The following is a 22,643-nucleotide window of genomic DNA, read 5'->3' as shown; positions in this document are numbered from 1 at the left end:
AGTGAGCCAGCATACATTTTGCTATGTAAAAGGTGCCAGTGTTTTCCTCAAGTATGAATTTTACAACAGTCCTGAATTTTAATGTAGACTTCAGCTGTGAATACAGAGTCTGAATTGCTCTCTTTGAATTATTCTACTTGCAGCAATAGTAGATGAATCCCTTCTTGCTGACCACAGTTGCAATAAAGCTCCTAGCAGGAGCATCCCTGAAGAGAAACGTTCATCACAGCTTCCTGTGACCACACTCACCTATAAGGATTTCCTGACTGTCACACCATGGATAATCTTTTTACTTCTTCCTTTCCTGTTAAATGCCAGAACTCTAGAGACTATAACCTCACAACTGTCTGTCCTGACAACCAAACTTTAAACTCCACATCTCCAGCTCTGGTTAACCCTCCAGCATTTGGGATGTCCTACTTCACCATGACCCTTGGCGCACTCTCTAATCTAACCGCACTAGCAATCCTAGCCCATTCCTACGCCCGCTTCCGCCGACGAGCCAAAGCTCCGTTTCTACTGCTGGCTTCAGCCCTGCTTCTAAGCGACCTGGCCGGTCATGTGATCACAGGGGCTTTGGCACTTCACCTCCATCTTGGGAGGGTGAAGCATCACGGGGCGGCAGCAATAATGGAGCCTCCACACGTTTACTGCAAATTATTTGGCAGTTGCATGGTGTTTTTCGGCCTTTGCCCTCTGCTGCTAGGGAGTGCGATGGCAGTGGAGCGCTGCATAGGCATAACACAACCTCTCCTGCACCCGGCGGTTGTCACTATGACACGCGTCCGCCTCACCATGCTGCTGATCACCTTCATGGCCCTCATTTTGGCAGGACTCCCTCTGCTAAACGTGGGCAATTACAAACCACAGTTCCCTGGCACCTGGTGTTTCTTACCTGTTAACAGTCTGATCTCCATCACTGATGCCAGCCTCTCTCTGGCTTTTTCCACACTGGGGCTTGTAACACTAACCGTCTCAGTTGTGTCTAATACTATAAGTGGACTGAAGTTGTTCCAGGCAAGATTTAAGGACCGCAGTGTTAAGTCAAGCGCTGCTCGGAGACATGGATCCTTCTCAGCTTCGTCTCTGCACTCCCTGGATGTGGAGATGATGACGCAGCTGGCTGCCATAACAGTGGTCTCCTGTGTCTGCTGGAGTCCTTTTCTTGTGAGTACACTGTAAAAATCAAATAGAATCTGTGAAATTTACATAAAAAAATGCCAGTCTGCTTGGTTGCTAGAACTAAATGGTTGCTATAACTGTACCATAAGAAATGTGGTATTTTTTTTACATATTGAACTTACATTTACAGTAAAACAAACAAAAAACAAACTTATATGTAATTCATTAACTGACATTACGTTAACTGACAAAACACAGGGGGATATGAAAAAGTATATTTTCTGAGGTATATATATATATATATATATATATATAAACACTGTACATATGTCATACACACAAACTAAAAACACCATCATGGTAACACTACACTAAAATAATACAATACATACACATTGAATTAACAACAAAAGATGTAATATAAACCCTAATGTATCTAACTGATGAGAAAAACTAAGAAGAAACAGTAATTTGAATGAAAAAACATCAAATGTTAAGTGTCCCTGCTGAAAAAAACCCCAGCCTAAGCTGGTTATAGCTGGTCAGCAGGCTGGTTTTAGAGGGGTTTTGACCACTTCTTTAGCTGGTCAGGCTGGTCTTAGCTGGTTAGGCTGGGAGACCAGCTAAAACCAGCTACTTCCATCTTAAACCAGCTAAGACCAACCTGACCAGCTTAGGCTGGTTTTATCTGTTTTGTTTTTTTTCAGTAGGATGTCAATGTCAATTTACATTATTTCCTTCTATATGATTAGATGATTATTATTTTGCCCTTCCAGACATTGTAAACTTAGCAGTATTTTAGTGAAAAATTACGTGAAATGTCCGGTTAGTTTGTTTTTACAGTTTTTCCACCATATAACAACCTTATTCTCCAAAGCTGAAGTAAGCTATTTTCTGTGAATGTGCCAGACTTCTGATTCATTGGGCGCTACAGGTAAATAACTAAATAAATAAACATAAAACTATTTGTGTTACAGACCATTGCGTTTATAATTAACACAATACATTAAAATAATATGATTTAAAAAAAAAATACCACTCTGAAGCATCAAGCAGCATAACGGCCTGTTTTGTACAGCTAACATAACTAAAAGCAAATGACACCTGAAGCTTCGCACATTCAAGAAATGGCTGCACCCTAATGTTAAACTAAGGTGGATAGTATACGGGAACATACCATTAACCAACTAACAAGTTTTTACAGTCTTTTACCGTTAAAAATACTATACATTTTCACATTGTGAGGTGTTGTGCATTTGATGAACTGGACTAGACTGTTTGACCATTTTCCTCTTCGTTTCACAGATTTACATCCTCATATCCGTTAGCAGGTTTTATGAAGGAATCAGAAGGCCAAGGCCCCAGTGTGAGAAGCTGCTTCTCTTGGCTCTGCGCTTGGCGAGCTGGAACCAGATTCTGGACCCGTGGGTTTACATCCTCCTGCGGCGAGCGGTTCTGCGCCGACTCCTTCAGCTGCTGCAGCCAGACAGAGTCCTGTTCACACAGAGCAGCTCCTACAGAGACTCGCACAGAAAGCAGATTAGTTTACACTGATTACAGACTTGTTTCACTTCGAATATGTTTACGTGTGGTCACTCATCAAAAATACTGTGTGAAAATTATTATTTTTCCTTGTAAAAAAAAAGAATAAATCTTAAAAGTATATAAAAATGAAATTAAATGAAATAAAAGGTCCCTTAAGTGTACTTAGAGAGAGAACACTTTCATGACTATGTTTAAGTAGCTACACCTTTAAAAAGTGCAATTTGTAATAATGCCAACTTTAAACGTTTTACTTTAAAGTACATTTTACATCATTATGTTTTATTAATTTTTATTCATGTTTTATTAATAAAAACTTGTTATTCTGATGTGTTGAGCTAAAGTTCAGCTGATTGCATTTTATATAAATTAACAATTCAGTTAGCCTGCTATTAAATGTCTGAAAATATTCAGTATTATTGCACTTTATTCTTTTATAGTAGCTATATTATTTATTATTTCCGTAATAAGTACACTTATTTCCGTTAGAAATATGCTAAAGTGTACTTCCTTTTCACAAGGGTTGACCTTACAGTTTACTAAAATTACAGTTATAGCTAAATAAATATATATATATACAAAAAATTGAAGTAGGCTATGACATGGATGCTACAATCTTGGCTTAATATGCTGCTTTAAAAATTAAAAACGTTTATATATTTACTTTATAATTATGTATAATTACAACATAAAATATAAATGATAGTAATAAATTATTAGCATTATTATTAGCATATTTTCTACTTTGGTACTTAGTGAAAAACATGTTTTGGTTTTTAACTGGTGCAGGTACTTTAGCACTAAACCTGTTATTTACTGTCACAAAATGTTGTGCATGAAAGTGACAGTGATGGCTTTAATGTTCATATAAATGCATTCTGTTGATTAAAAAAATTGACTTGCTTTTTTTATGTCGTTTAAAAAATGTCGGTTGTGTGTTTCACGTTGTTTACGTGTAAAGGTACGTAAATAAAAATGGTAAATAACATAATAAACAACGAACTATCAGTTCATTTTTAACAGTACTATCAATGATACGACGAACTCCACACTTTTATTGTGATTTACTTTATAATTATGTATAATTACAACATAAAATATAAATGATAGTAATAAATTATTAGCATTATTATTAGCATATTTTCTACTTTGGTACTTAGTGAAAAACATGTTTTGGTTTTTAACTGGTGCAGGTACTTTAGCACTAAACCTGTTATTTACTGTCACAAAATGTTGTGCATGAAAGTGACAGTGATGGCTTTAATGTTCATATAAATGCATTCTGTTGATTAAAAAAATTGACTTGCTTTTTTTATGTCGTTTAAAAAATGTCGGTTGTGTGTTTCACGTTGTTTACGTGTAAAAGTACGTAAATAAAAATGGTAAATAACATCATAAACAACGAACTATCAGTTCATTTTTAACAGTACTATCAATGATACGACGAACTCCACACTTTTATTGTGAAAAAAACACTCTCCTCAGCCATTTTGAAAAGCTTTCTCACCAACTCCGGCTTCAATCATGTTCCCCCAAACAGTCAGTGGTTGTTAGTAAACACGTAGTTTGTTGAAAAGGTGCTGCACATGAAGTGAAGATACTTACTGAATAGTGTGCTTCTGAATATAACAGACTGTCGTAGCAAGTTCTCCCGCCCTCTGTGCTCTCGGACGCTCGTGTTATTGACATAGGGGTCAGTAGTTTGGACTTAACTGTGGTCAGTCAACCTCTACCCGTACAGCAAGGTCGTCCCATGTCTTGACAGATCAGGGCTGGCTGAACTATATATCTCTCTACCATAGGTAAGCTTTCATGACGGTTTTATTGCTTTATGACACCGCCATAAACCATCAGCAGACAGTGTTTCACACACGTTGTGTGAATATCTAAATGGAGACTTTGCTTCGCTGCTGTGTTTGGGAATGAAAAGTGATGTTCAGCATGTACCTGTTTTAGGATGCACTATGTGGCGGGTGGCTCCCTGTCCTTGGGTTCCCTGGGCCTGCTCCGTCTGTTTGGGGCATCCTGGTCCTGGAGCCTCGCAGCAGGTCTGGGTGTTTATTTAGGAACAGGAGGCTGGCGGTACCTGTATGTGGTGGTTCGTACGGCTAAAAGGGACATCAAGTGAGTGACTGATATTTTGGATCTCACATCAACTGCAAACTGTGTTCTGCTGAGGAAAAAAACACTGAAACCAGCCTAAGCTGGTTGGCTGGTTTTAGCTGGTCTTCCAACCTGGTCATAGTTGGTTTGCAGGCGTTTTAACCACTTCTTTAGCTGGTCAGACTGAGAGACCAGCTAAAACCAACTTGGCCATGCTGGCAAACTAGCTTAAACCAGCCAACCATCTTAGGCTGGTTTCAGTATGTATGTATTTATTTATTTTCAGCAGAAGTTCTTTTAAAGTCAGCATTTTACCCTAAAATCGGAAATGTACCCTATTTTCTAAATGCATTTTATTGTGCATGTTTCATTTTTAGAATTTTTTTGGGCCATGTAATGAACAAAATGTCTTCATCTTCTGGTGAAATGACAGACTTCTCTCTGGTGACTTATGCCGGACTATAATCTCAGCTCCTTACCCTTACAATTGACTGCAAGCTCACGTTCAAATCTGCTTCCTTCCAATCAACAACCACGTCCCCGCCCTGTGTTGTTTTTCTTTTCGATAATCCATTTTACTCTGATGCACATCACAATGTGAATTAAGTATTTACCAAAAAAGAAGAATGCTATCATAATTTACTCACTGTCTACTAAACATGTATGACACCTTTTTTTCTGTGAAACTTTGAAATTTCAAGTCAGCATGTGATAAAAATTTACCCTGTTTATTTTTTTATGCATGTCACTGCTCTTGTTGTAAATAGTCCAGTCCAGTGCAATTGTTCATGCATAATATCCACGCGTAATGTAATAACTTTCTCTTCATGTCACAATGTCTGTTTTGTGCCAACTTTGAGTGGTTGGCAAATCGGTGCAAATTTGGTTATGAAACCAAAGAACTGCTGTCAATGTGCGGCCACATTAACATAATCCTGTGGAATATGCATGGGGAAATCTTTCCTTCTCACACAGAATTCTCAATTGGGTAGATTCCTATTGAAATGACTAGATTTTGGGCACAAAAATTTAGAGTTATATGTGACAGAACCTTTAATAACACTTATTAACGGCGACTTTGAGTATTCAAATGAGAGCTATGAAAGATGTGAAAATGACTAACCGATTTCTCCTCTTCTTGTCCATCAGTGGTCTTTACGTGCTGCTGAGGGTTAAACTGGCATTATGGCTTCATATTCGTAACGGAAACACCATACCCTCCATCTTTTCCAAAACCGTGGCTCGGCACCCAGACAAGCCTGCGCTTGTGTATGAAGCCACTGGGGAAACGTGGACTTTCTCCCAGTTAGATCAGATCTCCAATGCTGTGGCCCACTGGGCACTGAGCCAGGGCTGGACCTCAGGAGATGTGGTGGCACTATTCATGGAGAGCCGGCCGCTCCAAGTGGCGCTCTGGCTCGGCTTGGCTAAAGTAGGCGTGGAGGCTGCACTCATCAACTTCAACCTCCGACGGGATTCGCTCCTGCACTGTATGGGTGTTTCAGAATCCCGAGCTCTGGTTTTTGGAGCAGAGCTAGCAGATGGTGAGTCTACAGCATTCACTTTGGCTTTTACCTGGATCATGCAACTAATTGCACATGCCTCCCTGTGTGTATGTAGCCATGTCTGAAGTGAGCTTCTCTTTGAGTGAGACCATGGTGCGGTTCAGCACGGGAGACCTCAGACCACACCAGATGGCCGCTCTGAAATGTCACCCCCTTGACTCCATTCTGGCATCTGCCCCTCGACACCCACCATCCTGTACTGTGTCCAAGGGCTTCAGCGGTGAGTTTTACAGTATTACAAGGTTTTAGCTGTAGAGCAGAGTTGTCAAACACATGGATTATGGGTCAGATACGGCTCGTGGAGGAGTCTGGAATGATTTTAGGAACAACGATGTTTAATTTATTAAAAGGGTCATGAATTGGTAAATCAAATTTTCCTTAAAAACATATCGCAAGTAACTAGAAAACAGCTATTATTGAAGTAAAGCTTCCTTCTCAGGCACAGATCAACGCATCTTCATCTCTTGCGTATGTTTGTGAAGTAAGAGATACCACAACAGCAACACTTGGAATAAAAATAGATTTAGATATAGATTTTCCAGCTGTGCAGATTTTAGTTGTGGAAGAACATTGTCTTTGCATACCTTGGACACAAACACACTTTTAGTGAAAAATGGACGGGACTGTAATGCTGCAACACGCAAGCATGTTAATTATAAACCTTGATCTGTGATAAATTATTGTTTTGATATGTAAGGACTCATGCAGTTAGCTGTTCTGTCTCAGAATTGTTTATTTTGTTTATTCGTTAAGCATAACAGTCATATTCACATTGCTCCTTTCAGTAGCATGAAAAAAACTGATATTCAAATTGCGATTATATAAAGCGATCAAAGAACGTTCCTCTTATAAGTGTTACAAGGGTTATTATAACTAAAACATTTTCATGACTTTTGGATTAAAACATTAACTGAAAACGTTTATTTCAGCTAGTGGCTGAGGCAATATTTTCATTTTAAGTACTAAAATAATTCAAACTTAATAAAAACTATATAGACATTTAAAAACAACTAAAAAACACAACAAAATGGCTAATATTTGATTACTCGATCTCTTCAGTTCAGCTTGAGTCTTGCTCTCACCAAAACCCCTGTTAAAATCACAGAGACCTTCTGCAATGCAAAATGAATCTCATATTTATATTGTCTACATTTTGTTTGCTGTGATGAAAGCATTCATTGTTCGAAACAGAGGGTAAAAAAAAGTCCATTTATTTTTAAATTATGACTGCTTTTAATGTACCAACATTATAAGTGGACCTCGGAATGTTATAGAATAATGGGGGAAAAAAATTTTCTTGACCCCTGTAAATGGTTATGATACATTCAAAATATAATTTTTTTTAGCTACAGAAGGTCAGATATCTGTTCATTTTTTCTGTTGCGTGTAAACCCACATCTTTTTATCCTACGGGAACACCAAGTTGTAACCATTTTTAAAAAAAAAGTGGCCTGCATGGTTCAAATGAGTTTGACCCTCGTGCTGTAGAGGTTTATTCAGCGAGGAATCAAATGAACCGTCTGATGGATGGATCAGGTGGCATTATTAGCGTCTTTATGTGCCCATTACTTTGACTATCAGCGCATTGGAGTGTTACATTTATTTCATCTCTCATACTTTTACGATCTCCGCTGTTGCAGTTTTGTAGCAAAATTGTCTGTTGTGGGCTATTATTAAAGTTTTTATGGAGGTAAGTTAGAAACTTCTAGACAATTAGTTTAAAGTCTATATGGTGGACAGACAGTCAGTATTAGAATGGTGTATAAACATGTCTGTTTATCCTGGTGGCTAGTTGTGTTTATTGTCGGTTATTAGTATGTAAAGTATATTTTTGATGTCTTCCCTTCCTATAAGAAAGTATTCCACTTCTCCAAGACTGCATTTGTCCTCAGTTCATTAGAAAATATGTTTGATTACCTGTTACACAAGTCGTTATAAGAACACTTCAGAATGTGCTGCTGGCAGTGGAACTGGTTTCTTTGCATAATAGCCCTGAATCAGTCACAAGGTACCATATTAATTAGATTTTTAATTTGCAAGTCACAGAGATCTATCAGCTCAAATAAATGTATCCACTTGTGTGAAGTGACGGTGATCTATCAAGTGGTCCTCAATTCTGTCAAGAGCTCTTTTGATGATACGAGACAATAATCTGATTGAAGACAAGCATCTGAATGAGAAAGGCAAGAGTCAGACAGAAAATATAGACAAAGAAATATTTGAATGTCAGAATAGCATAATGTTAGAATGTTTCAGAATTTAAAAATGTCAGATTAGCATATAGAAATGCAATGTTTGATACTACAACACAACATAAAATGCTATTGCTTTTATAATAATATTAAGTAAATGAATGTCAAAATTATTATAAGTTTAATAAATGTCAATGTTTAGTGTCACATGATCCTTCATAAATCATTCTAGTGATTAATGATTAACTTAATGATCTGATTTGCTGCTCAATACAGGTTTCTTTAATGAATAGAAAGTTCAAAAGAACAGCATTTATTTGAAATTAATAATCCCAAACCTTTGAACAGTAGTGTGCACAACAGTTGTTACTTTATCAATCATGCATTCCATTCCCAGTGTGAAAAAATTACCTAAAGGTCATTTCAATTGTATCTTTTGTTTTTTAATTACATTTTTAATTAAATTGACTGCTAATAGTTAAGACATGTTGGCATATTTAATAGTGTGATGATAAAAGGATGGAACCTGCTGAATTAAATATTATGAACTGTTCATAATTTCTTATTGTATATTATGTTTATGTTTTTAAACATAGTAAATCCTGCATGCTAGACAGTTAGCAGTAAACTAGTAGTCCAGGTATCACCCATGTCATATGTTGTACATTTGCATTTGCTTTACATTTATTAATTTAGCCGACACTTTTTCCCCTTTCTCTCACAGATCGTTTGTTCTATATCTACACTTCTGGCACCACAGGACTCCCTAAAGCTGCTATAGTGGTGCACAGTCGGTAACCTGCTCGCAGCCACATCACATACATAAATCACTGAGAGAAATACTTTTAGGCCCATTTTTGAATTGAGCTTTCATGAACTGCTTCTATTTCCTAGATATTACAGGATTGCTGCTTTCGGATACCATTCTTTTCGAATGCGGCCAGACGACATCATCTATGACTGTTTACCCCTCTACCATTCAGCAGGTATATTGTACATGTCACAGTTGCTAACTTTACAGACTCCTTGTCTTTCTATGAAGACATTGTAAGCTGTCAGAAGTTGTTGGTTTCAAACATACAGTTGCAGATTTTACAAATAGCTCGGCGCATGCTGTACGTCTGTTGAATTTACTCTTTAACAGGTAATATTATGGGGGTGGGCCAGTGTCTGATTCACGGCATAACCGTGGTGGTCAAGAAGAAGTTCTCTGCAAGTCGCTTCTGGGAAGACTGCATCAAACATAACTGCACTGTAAGTCACCTATTGGGTCATTATCAGAATCAACAAATATTTACTTTAATGAGCAATTTATATTTTCCTTATACTTTAAATACTTTAGCAGACATCTTTTTCAAAACTAATTTTTTTTTCTCAATTGTATTTTTAAGGTGAAAAGTTTTTGTCTTAAAAATCATGCTTTTCTTGGGTTTGATGCTGAACTAAATGCTAAAATAAAATGATATTTATTTTATATTTTAAAGAGACATGCTGAGGTGTGGGGGTCACCAACCTCTATATGAAATTAGTTACTTTTGCATGGTTATTTTGTCACATAATGACAGAATGGCTTTCTGTTTGTTTGTTGGTTATTTACATTTACATTTATGGGTTTAGCAGACACTTTAGCGACTTAAAAAAGAGGAACAAAAGCAATCTGTCAAGGAGCTAACAATAATCATTATATTCAATGCCAGGTTTATTTGAAAAACTAGATTGGCACGAAAGCTAGAGAAGAGGAGAGTGTGTCTGTGTCTGTGTCTGTGTCTGTGTCTGTGTCTGTGTCTGTGTCTGTGTCTGTGTCTGTGTCTGTGTCTGTGTGTGTGTGTGTGTGTGTGTTTGTGTTTTTGTTTGTGTGAGTGTCTGAGTCTGTGTCTGAGTCTGAGTCTGAGTCTGAGTCTGAGTCTGAGTCTGAGTCTGAGTCTGAGTCTGAGTCTGAGTCTGAGTCTGAGTCTGAGTCTGTGTCTGTGTCTGAGTCTGAGTCTGTGTCTGTGTCTGTGTCTGTGTGTGTGTGTTTTTGTTTGTGTGAGAGTCTGAGTCTGAGTCTGAGTGTGTGTGTGTGTGTGCATTGGTGTAAGGTTGGAGTGGTTAAGTGCTTGTGGAGGAGGTGTCTTCATCTGCTTTTTGAAAAATGTGATGGTCTCAGCAGTTCGGGTAGAGTTTGGGAGCTCATTCCACCAGAGAGGAACAGAGAGGGTGAAAGTTTTGGAAAGTGAGATTTTGCCTTATTGTGAAGGAACAACAAGGCGTCGCTCATTTAGTGGCTGGTGGGAGGAAGATATGAACCTGACATTAATTTTAAATAATGCCCTCAAAATATATCAAAATGTATTGGAATATAGAATTGAAAACAGAAGAAAAAACAAGTAATTTTTTTTTAAAGAGTTGCTTTTTTATGTTCTTTTAAATAATAGATCTGGAGCATGATTTATTCATAAGTATCTTAACGATTAATTGTTAATGAATGAGTAAACAGAGTAATAAAAATAAACAGCTCAGGATGGATGGTTCGTACTCTTACAACAGTCTGGTTTTTCTCCCTTTCTTGCAGGTTGTGCAGTACATAGGCGAGATTTGCCGTTACTTGCTGTCCCAGCCTGTGCGCCCCTCTGAGCGACAGCACCAGGTGCGTTTAGCCGTGGGAAATGGGCTGCGGCCGAGCGTGTGGGAGGCTTTCGTGGAGCGTTTTGGAGTAAAACAGATCGGCGAGTTCTATGGAGCCACCGAGTGTAACTGCAGCATTGCCAATATGGATGGCAAGGTCAAGTATCAGTGTTGGTCTGAGAACGTTAAATATGCAATTATCAGTTGTAACAGGTAACTGAATGGTAAAAACTCACTCTCAACACTGAAGGTTGGAGCTTGTGGGTTTAACAGTCGCATTCTGCCAAACGTGTACCCCATCCGACTGGTGAAAGTGAACGAGGAAACCATGGAACTGGTTCGGGACAAGCAGGGACTGTGTGTGCCCTGCCGACCTGGTGCGTTCACAGCCAAGTTCTAGTTGGTTTGCTGAATATATGTTAATGAAATAGGTTTCGCATCATTTTAAATCTAATCTTTCTAAAAGAAGTCTAATATACGGTGGCTTCAAAATGTATTTTGATATTTTAAAATGTATTTTCATTGGGTTACGTAAATTATCAAATTAAATGGCATTTAATTAGTTTAAAAAAAACAGAAAAGAAAAGAAAACACAAGCACTCTTATCAACTAAAAATGGTTATTATTTGAGTGCATCAGACTGGAACAATGTACAAGATAATCAATAGTCATTTTCCTCCCACAGATTTCTTTTGTGCTCTTATCATGGATTTTTCTCTTCATGTATCGACTTCCACTCACAGGAGAGCCTGGGCTGTTGGTGGGGAGGATTAATCAGGAGGATCCTCTGCGTCGGTTTGATGGGTATGCTAGTCAGGATGCCACCAGGAAGAAGATCGCCTACAATGTATTCAAGAAAAACGACTCTGCTTATCTGTCAGGTGCACCTTTAACACACTGCAAAGAAACATTTTATTCCCCTTGATATTGTTGTTTTTCTTCAACACCCTCAAACACATTTTAAGCTTATGAAATTGGCTGCCAGCCGTGTCTCTAGGAACTCTAGGGATATATAGCCCATGTTTATGTTGCACTACCCAGTAAACTTAGTTTGTTGGCATGGTGTCTTTCAGGTGATGTTTTAGTTATGGACGAGCTTGGATACATGTACTTCCGGGACCGAAGTGGTGACACGTTTCGCTGGAAAGGTGAGAACGTGTCCACTACTGAAGTGGAGGGAACACTGAGCAGCCTGTTGGGACAGACTGATGTAGCAGTGTTTGGAGTAAATGTTCCAGGTGAGAAAGATTAAGCAACTTTTGTCCTAAAGTTCCCAGGACCCATAATTCCAAATGTGTATGTTAGATATGCTCATATACAGTGTGTGTGTGTATAGGTGTGGAGGGAAAGGCTGGAATGGCTGCCATCGCTGACTCAACAGGAAACTTTAACTGTAATTCTTTCCTGAAAGAGGTTCAGCATGCTCTTCCTCCATACGCACGGCCAATATTTCTACGCATCTCCCCATGTGTAGATACCACAGGTGAGGAAAGATCTCCAGATGCCATACAGCCTGGAATGGATTATATGTAAAGTATTATGCCATACATGCACTGTAGTTTTGCAAGCGATATAAAAGTAAGCAACATTGTGTATATCACAATGATTAATGAGCATTTATTGAGCTATTAAGGTTTCAAACCAATTACTTTTGCAACCTAGTCTCACAAATTGCAAATATGAGAGCATTAAGAAAGAGATGTTTAAATGGCATCTCTTATCTAAACTGTTTTAAAGAATCGTTTTCTCATCATCATTTAAAAATATTCACAGAAATCTCTGCATAACATTTCTCATGTATTAAAATGTTTTAGTATAAAATGTGAAGGTTTCTGTTAATGACTATGTATTACCATAGGTAAAATTAAAATAAATGATTGAGTATCATTGTGAATTATGTTGATTATTACTGTAGATTTCTACTGTATTTTGTTTAGACAAGTATGGGGTCAATGTATGGGTCAAATTTAAATATATTTACACATTTTTTAAATTAAAATATTATTATTAGGGCTGTCACAATATCAGATTTGCACTGCATTCCTCATTTCTGATTTTTCTGTCCTGCCATGTGCATTTAATTTTTGTTGAATCTCACAAAGAAATGTATATGTCATATTATTTAAATAAAATATAATTACTTTTTTTTTTTTATATAAAATTTAAATATCGTCATGGTTACTAGGGCAAGAATAGGGCTTTATTATTTTTATCTAGATTAGGTCTTGAATGTTTTTTAATCTACCTGGCTATAATGGCCGTTAATGATGGTTAATCTGAAAAAAAAACATATTTTCTAAAATATTAATATGCATGCTGTGAGCTGATTTCCTACTCTTAACTATTCACAGGAACATTTAAAATTCAGAAGACCAGATTGCAGAGGGAAGGATACGATCCACGGCTTACAACTGACCAGATCTACTTTCTGAACTCCAGAGTAGGCCGTTACGAGCTTGTGACCGAGGAGCTGTACAATGCTTTTGAAGATGGCAGCATATCCCTTTGAGACAAAGAAGAAAAGGTAGTCTGAACCTATCTGGTCTTCTAACCCGTGACCGTACAGTGTTACCACAATGCAACAGAACCCACTCAGATTTCTTCTGCTAGTATTTAGACACTTTTTGCATTTACATTTGAGCTAATTAATAGTATTGCTTTTGAACAGGTTTCTTCAGTTTGGTAGCCTACTAGAACACATAAGCTGTCTTCACAATGACAAACTGAATAACCGATATGCAATAGATGAGACAGTGAGAGAGAATTATTTTAATGTGTTATTCTGATTTTATGGTAGTGTACAGGTGACAAAATATATGTGCACTCCCAATTTAACCAGTTTAATAAAAAAAACTCAACCACTAGAGCCAACAGTATGATAGATGAAACTCCACTGACTGGTTTTGACAATAGACTTATAACTACTTTTTGAACCTGAAATTATGATAATGAGTGTATGCTAACAGACTTGAAATTTTTACTACATGAATATTGCTAAAATGCCTAACTCCAAAGTGACTTTTAGAACGCTGAAAGATACAGAGTATCATTGTAAAGAGCCACAACAAAGTGCCTTAGATTTGACGTCCTCAAGCTTTACCCATGTGTGATTTGGCAAGATGAAATGCCTGACACTGATATGGGAACAAAGACATTTTGAAAGCTAAAACCGTGTAATCACATTCATTTACTGCAGACTTCTGAATGATTAAATTAATAAATAATATTTTTTACTGTAGACTCCTCTTTTCTGATTGTAATGTCCTGACATAAACGTTCCATGTTGTTGAAGGATGGGTCATATTTAAATATTATAATTACTATTTTTAAAATAAATCAATTCAAACATCTTTTAAATAATGTAATTCTTACTTGGCCTGTCACAAATTCAGATTTTCACTGCACTAATTTCTAATGTTATTATCCTGACACTGGCATTTACTTTTTGTTAAATCTCAAACAAATGTAAGGGTCATATTTAAATAAAATGATTTACAATTTTTTTTAAATAAAAAAATGTTATAATTCTTATTAGGGTATGTTACAATATCATATTTCACTATATCATATATAATATCACTACACTCCCCACTTCTGATTTTAATGTCCTTACATTGATGTTTAATGTTTCTTGTATCTCACTATATTTATATAATTTTCAAATATAAATCCAAAAACATTGAAATGTAAATTATTTAATTCTTATTAGGGCTGTCACAATATCAGATTTTCACTACACGATTATCATGACCAAAACAATTCTCGATAACAGTATAACTGCAATGTCTATAGAATTATTTTTTAAAGCAGTCAGTCAAATTCATCTTTAACTTTAATGAATCGCACTGAAAATACGTATTTTTACGGAATCCAAAAACGCCCATACTGGTAAAGCAAACTTTGTTCAGGTGTGGGTAGAGTGTCTGGCTTTCACCCGTCATCTCCTCCGACATGATTTTGGGTGGCAGTAGTATCTACACGCTGGCTGCATTAAGCCGTTACTTCTTTTGAATAAGTAATTATTTTGCATCCATTAAAAAAGTGCAATATAAAATGAATGTAATTTGGACATATATTCGCCATGTTGTCATAGTCATGTGACCTACCAGCAGTTGCGTCGCTTCACTGCCATTCACAGCTCCTCTCCTGTAGCCTCATGGGATAGTAAAGTGTCCATTGGATGCACACTTCAAATAGCAGGTCATCTGGGTACTTTTTGCCTGCTGTTTTATACAACTCGTACAACTCATTTCACATGCTGTTTTTCGCCTGCTATATAATTGGCAAGCAATGTGATTTCAGATGCAGCCACTGCATCCTCTTTGTCTTCTTTTTCAATTTTATGACAATTACAACCAGCGTTGAGGTGCAATACAGTCTACTACTATGATATTAATATTTATTTTTCTTAATGTCAATATTATCGTCAATATGGGTGTCTCGACACCCCTTATTTCATTTTCTCTCAAGTAAAATGTGATCTAGGCATTGACAGTTTTGATGACATTCACCTTGCTGTCCAGATCCTCTATCAGGTTTTTAAAATCCAAAACAAGTGGAACTGAAGGTTATTTCAATCCTAGCTCACTCACACACACCATGTAACATGAGAGGTGAGCCTTGAGGAAAGAAACGCTGAGAGGGACGTTCTTCACATCAGTCTGTCTTAATAGAGATCCAAGCTGGCAACACTTTCAATGGGTGTTCCTTACAGGCGCTGCAGAAGTATGGGAATGCTCTCAGAGTGACGATGTCCGTGTAGGTGAATAGAGGCGTTCTCTCTCGTGGGTTGTAGAAAGTCACCCTGGACCTGTTCATATCCAATACGACTCTCACCACCTGTGGCTCCTTAGTCATAGTGAGCGGGGACCACGGGGCAGTACAGGCTTTATATTCTCTGTTTCGTAGCCTAATGGTCCAGAATCCCTCTGCAGGGGTCAACACGTGCTTTCCCTTCCGGCTGACAGATGTGCTTGCAACTCCGATGACCCAGTAGGTGTTGTTTTTGACCTCCACATCCCAGCTGTGTCGCCCAGAGCTGAAGCTCTCGTAGCCCAGCACCTCTGCACCTATATCGAACCGCTCTGGGTTTTCTGGGAGTTTAATGGTCTGAGAACAGCACTGTATTGTAGTCAGATCCTCTGACAGGAGGAAGCAGCTTGCCGCGGTGTTTGGATCAAGAGTCACTGGAGCTGCAACAAAGGAATAGCTTGAAAGGTGAAATGTTGCGGAGCAAGCAAAGTGGTCTCTTTAAAGCAACTGTATAATCATTTTTGTCTTGAAATATCAGTTTCAAAATCATTTTGGTGGTACAATGACTTCTAATAAGTTGAATGGTTTCTGTTTCTTTCCCATACTTCCCATCTAGGAGTATGAAAGTTTGGTGAGCAGGCATGAAATCCCTTGAAAAGGGCAGAAAGTGACACTATCTAATGTTATTTGCGACAATGAATGCCACTCAGTTAATTGTAGGGGATTCCAAAGTCACAAAACTACATACAGTTGCTTTAAAAATGAATATCGTGAGGAAACGTCCAGGTCTTTTTAACCAAAAATGTGAGCCAAAATCATCACAATTAAAAGAACCAAAGACTTAAACTACTTCAGTCTGTGTGCATTGAATTTATTTAATACACGAGTTTCACAATTTGAGTTGAATTACTGAAATAAATGAACTTTTCCACGACATTCTAATTTATTGAGATGCACCTGTGTTAAATAAATAATGATAATAATAATATTTTTACTTAAAGAAAAGTCATATTCTTCAACAATGTTGGGGGTAATGCATTACAAGTAACGCACGTTACGTAATCAGATTACTTTTTTCAAGTAACTAGTAAAGTAACATTACTTTTTTATTTAGAAGGAAATATCTGAGTTACTTTTTCAAATAAGTAACGCTAGTTACTTTGTTTCCCATGTCTTGACTGACAGCTCTCGTGTTGCCATGTTGAGAAAAATGGGAAGTAAGTGCAGAGGCGTTGTGTGCGCTGTGATGTTACTGTAGTTCTAGATTAAATATGAACATTATTTACTCTTCTCACTGCACAAAAACAGATTCAGTATTCCTCAAAATGAATAAAAACAGTCAATTGCAAACTCAGAATATTATATAAACTTGCAATAATTAAATATGTTAAATAATATTAAATAAATAATAATATTAAATAAGACCTTCGATTATCTAATTCAACCATACTAATAAGCAAAAATGACACGCTTGTTTAATTTTTGTTATTGCTGAATAATGTTGAACTTTCTTCTCCTGCGTCATATTCTTCATGCAATTAGTTTGAGCTGCGCCCTCTACTGTACAGACGTGAATTTGCATTTCCTTCAGCCTGAGGCATATTCATTTCACTTCTGTTGTGAAAAGGGCTTTTACATTTGTAAAAGAAGAACTTTTTATATTAAAAACAAACAAGCAAGCCCTGCCCAGATTTAAAAAGGAACGCAAAAGTAACGTAACGCATTACTTTCCATAAAAAGTAACTAAGTAACCTAATTAGTTACTTTTTAGGGAGTAACGCAATATTGTAATGCATTACTTTTAAAAGTAACTTTCCCCAACACTGTTCTTCAATTCATAGATGCATTATGACATTACTGACATCATTTTCTTGACAGTTAATCCAATTCCGCCCTCAAAACATGAATTAAATTCAATACATATTACTACCATGAAAACATTTGTGTACTTTTGGTAACACTTTATTTTACAGTGTCCTTGTTACGTGATACATGTACTTACTATATTAATAACAATAAATTACGCGTAATTATACACACAATTTAACCTTAAACCAACCCCCTATCTTACACCTAACCATACAGTAAATACATGTGGTTAATTAATTTTACTCAGTACTTACATATATAATTACATTGTAAGAAGGGAAATTTAAATAAAATGTAATCATACTTTTATAAATGTATTTATTTAAGTTTATTATTATTATTATTATTATTATTACAGTCATGTGAATGTGGTTTTTTTACATTATGATATACTGGCCATTTTTGTGTTTAGTCTTGATAAAAAATAAATTTCCTTTTTGGTTAAATTTGATCTGGATATTTCTTAGTGATTTAAAATTGACATAAATAAATGTGGAAAACGTGAAAATGACTTGGTAGTTTGATATTGAATATACTCACTATATTGAATGATTTCCATCATTCTTTCCCAGACTTTAAACTTGAATGAGCCTAGATGTTTGGCTATATCAAGCAGTGAACCTGTTGTCATCTCTGGATCCTGGGGAACACGCCAGGTTCTGTCAACACAGCAAAGAATACAGAGTTATTCTGGGTCTAGGTCACAAAGCAAATTATACTATTTAGATGGAAAAATGTGTGTAAAATTGATAACAGAAAGGATTTATACCTCTTTATGGTGTCTTTATAATTCTAGGTTAAATAACAAGAAAAGCAGATTACTAAAAGTGCAACATGTGAACTGTAAGTTGTGCTTTTAAGTCATTCCTTTAGGAATGCTCACCTTGAGGAATGGGATATCCTGAGATCTCATCTCCTGTTCAACAGTTCTTATAGTGTTGCTAAGTGAAGTGATGTCGTTCTCCAAGTCTTCAATCCTATAGCTCATCATCTGTGTTTTCTGATCCTTCTCTTGCTTTAGCATGGTAAGTCTGGATGCTTCCTCGTCTCGCAGGAACTGGTGCAGCGACTCAAACTCCTCTCGTATCTGCCTCTCCGTGTTCTCTTCCTGACTCTGTAATGAAAACGTCACTTTTCTATCTATCATATACTTGTCTCTTTCTATAGTTCATCTGATTAACAAAGCAAATTCAAAATGAGTATACCTTAATATGATCTATTGTTAGCTCACAAGTGAGTTTCGCTTTTTGGAAGAGCTTCAGTTTTTCCTGAAGTGGTTGCAAAGCATTTTTCAGTTCCTCCTAGAGTGAATACAAATGATAACGCAAAAGGGATTTGTAATTATTAGATGTGCCTATAATGAAACACACCTGTTTAGTTATTCATTAGAGAGGCCCAAACTTTTTTTTTACTTTTCTGTCAAATATCTTTGGGACTAAAACAATGGCAAATGAGTGGGCCTCATAACCCTAATCCATCCTTGGTCTTGACCTTTAAAGACTTTTAGATTCTTTTGAGGATTATTTTTTAGATACTAGTCTGTATTTTCATCAACTCTAAACTAAGCACATGGGCATCTGGTTTCAGTCCTGCCAGGAGGCCTCAACCCTAGCATACCGCTATTAATAGACTGATAATCAACACAGCCAAGAATCCATAAATAACCATTTCTGAGGTCCTAAAGAGAAGGGACGGTTGTCCAAATGATTATTCTCATTTAAAAAAAACTTTTTGGTTTCCTTCTAGTCCTTGAATTGGCAGTACAACTGTTGAAACTACAGATTGGAATCAACACTGCATCTAAACAACTGTCAAAAATAGATGCAAGTGTCCATGAATCTGTATGTAGACATACCTTACAGTCATGTGAAGCTTCATTTAAGGGATATAACCTGTGACCCTGGTGATTGGCAGATGACTTGCATTTGCTACAAGTGGGTTCAAGGTCCTCCAAACAAAAGAGTGTCAAGGTCTCACCGTGCTCCTTGCACGCAAGAGGGTCATTTTTGCAGCGCTCCAGAAAGCCCTCGCAGGTCTTCTCAAGCGTGGTATTGACTATGAGCTCTCCCATAGATGATGGCTGACAGCAAAGCGGGCATTCGCAAGATCCTCCACCATTCCACTGGCTCTCCAGACAAACTTTACAGAAGCGATGTCTGCAGAACAGCACTACGGGCTTTTGCAGGATACTTCCACAGATGGGGCATGACAGGTCTTCTGCGAGGTGTGACTGCTTTGTGGCCATTGTTCCTTTGAGCCCTTCATTGCCCAGTTGGGTCACAAGGGGGTACTATGCTCTCCCTCCCACTTAAGATTACCCTTGGGAGATCTGTCTTCTGATTGGCTGCCGTATTTACTCAGACTATACATCACTAAGCAAGGTCTAGGCCAACACATGATATCTTCTGATGAATGCCTAAACATCACATTATGTAACATCAAGCTCCTGGAGAGTGATTTGACCCCGGCATTGACGTAAGAGGGAATATGTCAAGATTTTCTGGGAGAAAATAATATATGCCACCTCATAAGAAAAATTAAAAGATAGGAGAAATAAACAGAAAACTGGCAAGAACAGTGTTGTGAAAAAGTTTTTGCCCCCGTCTGATTTCATTGTTTTACACTGAATGTTGTCAGATCTTTAACCAAAACCCTTTATGAACAACAACACAACCAGATAAATCGTTCATGCAGAAGGTTATAAAACATTCAGCGCTATTTGCAGTTAATACTGCAAATGGAGGTGTAACCGGTATCTGGTTGCATCCGCATTAGCAGCAATAACTGCAACCGAATGTTTCCTGTAGTTATTTATATGGAGGAATTTTGGCCCACTCCTGCTTGAAGAACTGCTTCAGCTCAGTGATGTTTGTAGGCGTTGAAGCGTGAGCTGTGCGTTTTAGATCCTGCCACTTTAACCACACTTCATTGGAGTTTAATTCTGGAATGTGACTAGACCATTTCAGAAGTTCGGCTTTCTTTAGGGATCATTGTTTTGGAACACAAACCAGCTGGGCTTCAGCTTAAATTTAAAAACAGGAGGCTTTTATTCTCCTGAATAGTTTTCTGGTACAGAGTAGAATTTATAGTTCTTTCAGTGATGCCAAGATGTCCAGGTACTGATACAGCTAAACATTCCCAAACCATCAAACTAGCACCACTGTTTTTGACCAGTTATTTTTATGAAATACAGGCAAGAGAGGCTTGAAGATCTTTAGAAGTTGCTCTAGAGTTCTTGGTGACACCTTGCTCTTGGACGGACAACCACTCCTTGGAAGATAAGCTAATAACCAACAGCTTTACTATTAAAGATGAAGTATTTATAAAAGATTAACTATTCCAAACAGTAAACATTTGAATATTATGACTCTAATTGTGGTTCGGTGGAGGCTTAGAGCCTTAGAAATAGCAATTTTGCAACATGGAAGCAAGCTATTTTCTGTGAATGTACGAGATATCCGATTTATTATGCTCTATAAGTAAATGGAGGAATATATGTATATCTATTTTATACCAAAGAATGCCAAAGTGCAGTAAATTGTAAATGTATTTGAGCTACAAGCCAGCGTGTTTATAATTACAAGAATGCATTCAAATAATGTGATAAGTAATACCAGCTTGTTTTGTACAGCTAAAATAATTAGAAGCAAATGAAACCTGAATGCTTCGCACGTTCAAGTTATAAATGGCCATGCCTGTTCTTACATTAAAAATTAGGTGCATATGTTACCATAATCCATAATTAAATCTGACCACTTACAATGTTAATGTGTCCAAACTCAGAAATTCAGACAAGGGACAAAGACGTTTTCACAGACCTGTGAAACTGAGAATTTACCAATAGAATATCCATATAAAGAAAGTCCTTTAAGAGAGTGTAACAAGGTTGCTGGTGGTTGTTGACATACTGACAAGTTTGCTAATTAAAAGATAAGTTAGATTATAGAAGATAGTGAAAAGATATTCAGTATAAGATTTACTGATTATTTTCATGCATTGTTCAGCAGGATAAGCTTGAGCAATTTGATGCAGTCTTTATTGTATCTTTATCATTGTGCTGTGCTGTATTTAATACCTTCAGTCTTTGCTCCCTGCACTCTCTGAGATGGGATCCAGAGGCCTCTTTTCTGCAGAAGGGACATTGCATCTCCCAAAACTGCTGACAGCAAATTTCACAGAAGCTGCACCCGCATAAAATACAACAAAGGACCACTGGAACACTGAACACTTCCCCACACACCGAACAAGAAGGGTCTTCCTCTAAGAGCTGCGAATCACCCTCCATTTTCTCTGTTGAGATGAGCTGATATTGCGTCTTCAGTTCTAAGTGTTATAGATAAAAATATCTCCGCTCCATATGTGCCTTTTCATACTCCAGACGCTTGACCTTTAGACTTGACGTCTGGACGTAAATGATCACAGACACAGATTGAGATCTGATGTGAAGACAGCATTTGTTAATATTAATCATTTTCATTAGTTGGATAATGATGTGCTTTGGGATTAGTCGTAAACCTCAGCGCCTTGATGTACAATATATAAAACGTTATCATGCTTTCTTTGTCATGAGCTTCATTTGTTTACATCCTGTATACAAAATTAGCTTTTTGTATGAATTCTGAGAATCATGTGGAATGCAGTGAATTTTTCCAGTGGATACACTCTGATTTGTTGGCTCCCTGTTTTGGGGCAATGCCCCTCGTCAGGGGTCCCCATGCTGCTCACATATTCTCTACTGTGAAACGAGGACAGCCTCAGAGCTTTGTGTGTCTCCCAGGCCTTTGAAAGACTGTAAAAGCCGCGTTGACATGCAAGGCACTGGGACATCGAAAAACCTACCCCCCCCCCCCCACACCCTCTTCCAACCCACTTGGGACAACGCCATTTTAAAATC

At 37.3% G+C, this 22,643-nt stretch overlaps 4 protein-coding genes across 4 annotated transcripts in view; 3 read left to right on the top strand and 1 right to left on the bottom strand.

Annotated features, from left to right (window-relative positions):
• The first annotated feature begins 276 nt into the window (after window positions 1-276).
• ptger1c (prostaglandin E receptor 1c (subtype EP1)) lies at window positions 277-2,676 on the top strand. The gene is made up of 2 exons (XM_016252870.1): window positions 277-1,167; window positions 2,428-2,676. The coding sequence occupies exons 1-2, from the start codon at window positions 277-279 to the stop codon at window positions 2,674-2,676; spliced, it is 1,140 nt and encodes a 379-aa protein (XP_016108356.1).
• A 1,497-nt stretch (window positions 2,677-4,173) lies between these two features.
• slc27a1a (solute carrier family 27 member 1a) lies at window positions 4,174-14,443 on the top strand. The gene is made up of 13 exons (XM_016252889.1): window positions 4,174-4,466; window positions 4,621-4,788; window positions 5,917-6,311; window positions 6,388-6,552; window positions 9,249-9,318; window positions 9,419-9,510; window positions 9,669-9,778; window positions 11,076-11,285; window positions 11,379-11,505; window positions 11,872-12,009; window positions 12,202-12,366; window positions 12,465-12,611; window positions 13,480-14,443. The coding sequence occupies exons 2-13, from the start codon at window positions 4,622-4,624 to the stop codon at window positions 13,635-13,637; spliced, it is 1,944 nt and encodes a 647-aa protein (XP_016108375.1). The 5' UTR covers window positions 4,174-4,466; window position 4,621; the 3' UTR covers window positions 13,638-14,443.
• A 937-nt stretch (window positions 14,444-15,380) lies between these two features.
• Window positions 15,381-20,265, bottom strand: LOC107567234 (zinc-binding protein A33-like). Its single transcript, XM_016252872.1, has 6 exons — window positions 19,605-20,265; window positions 18,955-19,050; window positions 18,633-18,863; window positions 18,519-18,541; window positions 18,290-18,408; window positions 15,381-16,320 (listed from the first exon to the last, which is right to left on the bottom strand). The coding sequence occupies exons 1-6, from the start codon at window positions 19,992-19,994 to the stop codon at window positions 15,785-15,787; spliced, it is 1,395 nt and encodes a 464-aa protein (XP_016108358.1). The 5' UTR covers window positions 19,995-20,265; the 3' UTR covers window positions 15,381-15,784.
• Window positions 20,266-22,239: 1,974 nt separating this feature from the next.
• LOC107567230 (gastrula zinc finger protein XlCGF26.1-like) overlaps window positions 22,240-22,643 on the top strand; it is a 3,529-nt gene continuing 3,125 nt past the window's right edge. The window contains exon 1 of the mRNA XM_016252868.1: window positions 22,240-22,278. Coding sequence (XP_016108354.1) covers window positions 22,240-22,278 — 39 coding nt within the window. The remainder of the gene's footprint in view (window positions 22,279-22,643) is intronic.

The sequence above is a fragment of the Sinocyclocheilus grahami genome, unplaced genomic scaffold, assembly GCF_001515645.1.
Source record: "Sinocyclocheilus grahami isolate Dianchi unplaced genomic scaffold, SAMN03320097.WGS_v1.1 scaffold1136.1, whole genome shotgun sequence".
Taxonomy (NCBI): Eukaryota; Metazoa; Chordata; class Actinopteri; order Cypriniformes; family Cyprinidae; genus Sinocyclocheilus; species Sinocyclocheilus grahami.
The sequence above is the reverse complement of the archived record's forward strand: the minus strand, read 5'-3'. Positions and strand labels throughout refer to the sequence as shown.

Bases quoted from the DNA above. Each gene is read 5' to 3' on its own strand.
- slc27a1a (XM_016252889.1), top strand. From the start codon at position 4,622: ATGCACTATGTGGCGGGTGGCTCCCTGTCCTTGGGTTCCCTGGGCCTG. The intron at 4,789-5,916 runs GTGAGTGACTGA...CTTGTCCATCAG, and splicing joins ACGGCTAAAAGGGACATCAA to TGGTCTTTACGTGCTGCTGA. The intron at 12,367-12,464 runs GTGAGAAAGATT...GTGTGTGTATAG, and splicing joins GTTTGGAGTAAATGTTCCAG to GTGTGGAGGGAAAGGCTGGA.
- ptger1c (XM_016252870.1), top strand. From the start codon at position 277: ATGGATAATCTTTTTACTTCTTCCTTTCCTGTTAAATGCCAGAACTCT. The intron at 1,168-2,427 runs GTGAGTACACTG...TTCGTTTCACAG, and splicing joins TCTGCTGGAGTCCTTTTCTT to ATTTACATCCTCATATCCGT.
- LOC107567234 (XM_016252872.1), bottom strand. From the start codon at position 19,994: ATGGCCACAAAGCAGTCACACCTCGCAGAAGACCTGTCATGCCCCATC. The intron at 18,542-18,632 runs GTGAGCATTCCT...TATTTAACCTAG, and splicing joins AGGATATCCCATTCCTCAAG to AATTATAAAGACACCATAAA. The intron at 16,321-18,289 runs GTGAGTATATTC...CCTTTGTTGCAG, and splicing joins GATGGAAATCATTCAATATA to CTCCAGTGACTCTTGATCCA.